We start from the raw sequence: 5,158 nt of genomic DNA on the forward strand, positions 1-5,158 counted from the left end.
TGTGGCTCTCTCCTCCAGGTCTGACACGATCAAGGTACCACACCAAAGCAGAACAGCTGTGATGACTTGTATGTGATCTCACAGGCCATCGGGCCAAATGACAGTCTCTTGGGTAAGCAGGGCTCACAAGGCCCCGCCTTCCCAGAATTACAGTTGTTATGCATAATAAGGAAATAACTGGCTGACTGATTTTTTTGTGTCTTTTTTCTGTGTATTTTCTCAGAGTTTTAGATTTGGGGGCAGGGGTGGGGATGACACAGAGGCCTTTGCTTATAGACATACAGTAGGGCAGTGGTTCTCAAACTGAGGATTGCAGCCCTTTTTTGGGGGGGAGGGTGTCACATATCAGATGTCCTATATATCAGATATTTACAATTCATAACAGTAGCAAATTACAGTTATGAAGAATTTTATGGTTGTGGATCCCCACAACATGAGGAACTGTGTTAAAGGGTCACAGCATTAGGAAGGTTGAGAGCCCCTGCACTAGGGGAACTTGGAATGTGAAGCATACAGGGTTGTTCCTTCAAGGGAAGGAATGCAAAACCTGTTTTCCACCCAGAAGGCTGGAGCCGACACGCTTTCTAGCCTGGTGACCTTTGAGCCATCTGTGTTGCTGGAGACTCTCCGGTAACAGACCCTCCCGGACCTCCCCCAGGTCCTCCCCTGCTAGACTCTTCCCCACCTCCCCCAGAGCCTTCTCATCAGCTGGTTTTTCTCAGTCACTGTATAGAACCGATCTTTATGGAAGGTGCCACATCTATTTTATGAAGAGTTTCAATGTAGCCACAGCTGTAAATCGCTTACTTTGTTCCCCAGAGAGATTAAGTTTGCCTGGTTATGCCGATGGGGCTGAGTTAATTACTCATCCATCGCAAGGATAGTTTTCACCAGATTGTGCTGTTTAAATACGCCTCAAGGTGAAGGTCGGCGAGTCGGTTCTGTGCGTGGTCGCGCCGGGATGGACTCCTCGTCGTCGTCTTCGGGCGGGGGTTTGGGCTCCATGGACCCGCAGTTGCAGCATTTCATGGAGGTGGAGACGCAGAAGCAGCGCTTCCAGCAGCTGGTGCACCAGATGACGGGACTTTGCTGGGAGAAGTGCATGGATAAACCTGGGCCAAAGTTGGACAGTCAGGCTGAGGCCTGTTTTGTGAACTGTGTTGAGCGCTTCATTGATACAAGCCAATTCATCTTAAATCGACTGGAACAGACCCAGAAGTCCAAGCCGGTCTTCTCAGAAAGCCTTTCTGACTGATCTCAGCAATACCTCTGTGGAAAAGTAGTTCAAGAAACGAAAAGCTGTTGATGGGATAATTGAAGAAATGGTTATGGGGGGGATTGGCTCCCAAGTTTCTTGGGACATCTTGTTACCTGAGAATGAACAAAGACCAATTTTTATGTATGGGAGTTGAGAGTCATGTGTATTTGGTTGTGTTTTTAAAGCTAATCTGTGAAAACAATTGAGAGATAAATGAAATTATGAGATGCATTTTACTGTATGTGGGACTCTGCTTTCTCAAGGTCCCTTAACTGCTTTATATAATTTTGATAGTGGAAGTGCTTTCTATAATTTGATAGTGGGACCACATAGGGTAACTCTGGATTTGTATGGATTCATTTCTGATTTTTTAAAGGAGCCCTTTGCATCAGAAAGAGCAGCAGTGAGGAAATAACCTGGCACTGTTCAACCGCAAGCTTTCTTATCATTCAAGTTTGACTATCAGAGCGGAAAACAATTCTATGGGTGTTTATACAATCCAGCCTTTTAGGTTGTCTTTCTCCCCATATTGTGGTTTACTTCAATACTGAATGAAAACACAGTCCTCAAGGTAGAGTGGCAGCCTCAGAATCCAGAGGGCTTTAGTTAGTTAAAAAGGACTCTAGCTCCTGAGCATAATTCTTTTTTTTTTAAAGATTTATTTATTATATATACAACATTTGGCCTCCATGTATGGCTGCAGACCAGAAGAAGTCACCAGATCTCATTACAGATGGTTGTGAACCACCATGTGGTTGCTGGGAATTGAACTCAGGACCTCTGGAAGAGTACTCATTGCTCTTAACCTCTGAGCCATCTCTCCAGCCCCTGAGCATAATTCTTACTACCAGACTGGCACAGGAAGAAGTGAATCTACTCTGTATAGCAGGATACAAAACATTCACAGATGTGCCTAAAAAATGATAACGATTTAGGCCAGTCAAAAACGAAACAGTTTCAGGTAGTCGTGCATGCCTGATGTCAGTCATTAGTTCATTAACTGCATTCTTTCGGTCACTGAAATAAAAGCTCTGCAAGATCAATCAATCAATCAATCAGTCAATCAATCAATCTCAATCAATCAATACGCCTCAAATAAACTCCTGAAGTTTGACCCAACGTTGGCTACTGAGTTGTGCTGGGCTGAATGACCTTCTTGTCTCCCGCAGCTTGTCACTTTGTCACCTTGCAGGTCACAGAGACCCCGCTTGTGTGTACGTATGTACGTGTGTGGAATATGTATGTGTAGGAGGATGTACACACCCATGTGTGAGCATATGAAAGTCCACTGTCTTACTTTATAATGCTCCACCTTATTTTTTGAATCAAGGTTTCCCACTGAGCCTGAAGCTCCAGTTTCTGCTAGACTGGCTGGGTAGCACGCACGTGGGTTCTGCGTGTCTTTGCCTCTCCTAGCATTGGGGCTACAGATACACACCGCCGCTCCAGGCTTTTTAAAAAATATACTTATTTTATTGTATGTATCCGTATGTCCACCAAGTGCGTGTAGGAGCCCATGAAGGTCAGAAGAGGCACTGGATCCCCTCAAAATGGGGTTACAGACACTTGTGAGCTGTCATGTGGGTGCTGGGAACTGAACGAGTGTCCTCTAAGTGAGCAGCCGGAGCATTTAACTGTCAGGCCATGGCTCCACCCCCTGGGTTTTCACGCAGGCGCTTGAGATCAGCAGTTCTGTCCTCACATTCTCGCAGCAAGCGCATTACAAAGTCAATCATCTCTCCAGCTCTGAGGTTTTGTTGTTGTTGGACATTTGTTTTAGACTTGTTATGTTACACCTAGCCCGTTATGCGCTGTGAGGAAGGAGAGAGACAACACTTATGGGTTCCACAGTTGGTTTTTTGTTTTGTTTTGTTTTGTTTTGTTTTTCAAGACAGGGCTTCTCAGTGTAACAGTCTGAGCTGCCCTGGAACTCGCTTTGTAGACCAGGCTGGCCTCGAACTCAAAGAGATCCGCCTGCCTCTGCCTCCCGAGTGCTGGGATCATGCCCGGCTAGGTTTTAAAGATTTTAATAATTCACCACATAAGTGTCACTGATCAATCAGGGCTGCAGGGCAAGGACTAGGGAGCCTTGTTTCTGCTGACGGGGACAGAAGTGGGATTTATAAGCACAAAAATATTTGTTGCCAAATAACAGTTTCAATTTTCACCAGTCAGAAAACAAGGGACTTTCCTTGTTTTTCCCATCATTGTCAAGTGACATACAATGCAAGCTTTATTTGTTCCTTCCGTTGTTCGGAACAGTCATAATAAACATATTAAAGCTGACCCTTATATTAAGTCTTTCTCTGTCCTACCAAATAATGACATGGAGACTTCTTCTTAGTTATGAAGGCTCAGCCTATAATTTAAGCTAGTTCCTAACTAGTTCTGTTCTGTTTGTTTGTTTGTTTGTTTGTTTTTCTGAGACAGAATTTCTCTGTGTAGCTTTGATGCCTGTCCTAGAATTAGCTCTTGTAGACCAGGCTGGCCTCAAACTCACAGAGATCTACCTATCTCTACCTCCTGAGCATTGGGATTAAAGGCATGCGCCATTACTACCCAGCTAGTTCTTATAACTTAAATTAATCCATTTCTATTAATCTATGTCCTGCCACGTGGCTCGTGACTGTTACTTCTTTCCTGAAAGTCCTGCTTCTTCTGCCTCTGGCTGATTGATTCCACCTTTCTTTCTTCCCAGTATCCTCTATGTCTGAAAAATCCTGCCTATTTGCCATTTCAGTTTTTTATTAAACCAAACAGAGTAACACAGCGTTAATCAAATATCTCACAACATACCCCGTTGTCAGGTCACAGGTGAACCAGCCCTGACTGCCTGAGAGCAAGAGAGCTGACTGCCTTGCTTTACCCTCGTATGCCCCTACAGCAATTGGGAGAGGGGGCCCGCACTTTGCCTGGGCAAAAAACAATAGAGTTGGCCCTGACATATTAGTGAGGGGGACCCAGACCTGAAGCCCAAAATGCAGAAGAACTGGCCCTGCTCCTTGCTGCGGCTGCATCAGGTGAGCTAGCCAAGGGCAGTGCTGGAGGGCTTGCCCAGAATGAGGGAAAGTTAGTGAGCTGACCAGGCCAGCTACCACCCAGGCCCAGAACCAGAGCTATGGGGCGCCCCCACCCAACATCCACCTCATCTATGAATGTTGGAGCATGTGAAGGGGGTGAACCTACACATCCAAAACAGTCAGGATCTCCAGAAAAGGACAACAGGATACCCAAGAGGAGCCCCAGTGAAACCAGAGGCCTTGAGTCAGACCGATGTCCTTTAATGAACAACTGCAGATAAAGATGAGTTGGACTAAGGGTAAACTTGGGTGACTCAGTGAGTCACACTACAGCCAACCACAACACAATTCTTCTTTTTATTTTTGTTTTGTTTTGTTTCTTTGTTTTGTTTGTTTTGGGGGAGTTACAAGGGCAGAAGGGATGGGGAGATGAGTGGGATCAGGATGCCTGGTGTGAAATCCACAAAGAATCAATAAAAGTTTTTTAAAAAAGGAACAGCCTTAATGTTCCTAGAGAACTAAAGATGCATAGCAACTGTTTCTATGGTGTAGGGAGGGGGTTGGTCAGCCATTGGAAAGTTCTCAGCTCCCTTAGGGCTTGGGAACCTGAACTTTACTTCACCCTGTAGGTAAAATGGAGTCTAAAGTCAAAATGGCAGTATTCGGGCCAAGGTGCTTTTGCCTGCTCCTTTCAGTTAATTGTTGTGTGTGTGAGTGTTTGCCTGCATGCATGGCCTGGAGCCTGGAGAAGGCAGAAGAGGGGACTGGGCCCCTTGGAACTAGAGTTACAACACAGGTGGCAGTGAGCCACAATGTGCATGCAAGAAACTGAACCCAGGTCCTCTGATCCCAGATCCTTTGGACCACCGAGCTGTCTTTC

General features: G+C 45.5%; 1 protein-coding gene across 1 annotated transcript; it reads left to right on the forward strand.

The window, feature by feature from the left end:
* The first annotated feature begins 961 nt into the window (after window positions 1-961).
* On the forward strand, window positions 962-1,331 carry LOC119813515 (mitochondrial import inner membrane translocase subunit Tim8 A). The gene has a single exon (XM_038328868.1). It carries the CDS (start codon window positions 962-964, stop codon window positions 1,253-1,255), a length of 294 nt encoding a protein of 97 aa, XP_038184796.1. The 3' UTR covers window positions 1,256-1,331.
* Window positions 1,332-5,158: the final 3,827 nt, after the last annotated feature.

Source organism: Arvicola amphibius, chromosome 4, assembly GCF_903992535.2.
Source record: "Arvicola amphibius chromosome 4, mArvAmp1.2, whole genome shotgun sequence".
NCBI classification, from domain to species: Eukaryota; Metazoa; Chordata; class Mammalia; order Rodentia; family Cricetidae; genus Arvicola; species Arvicola amphibius.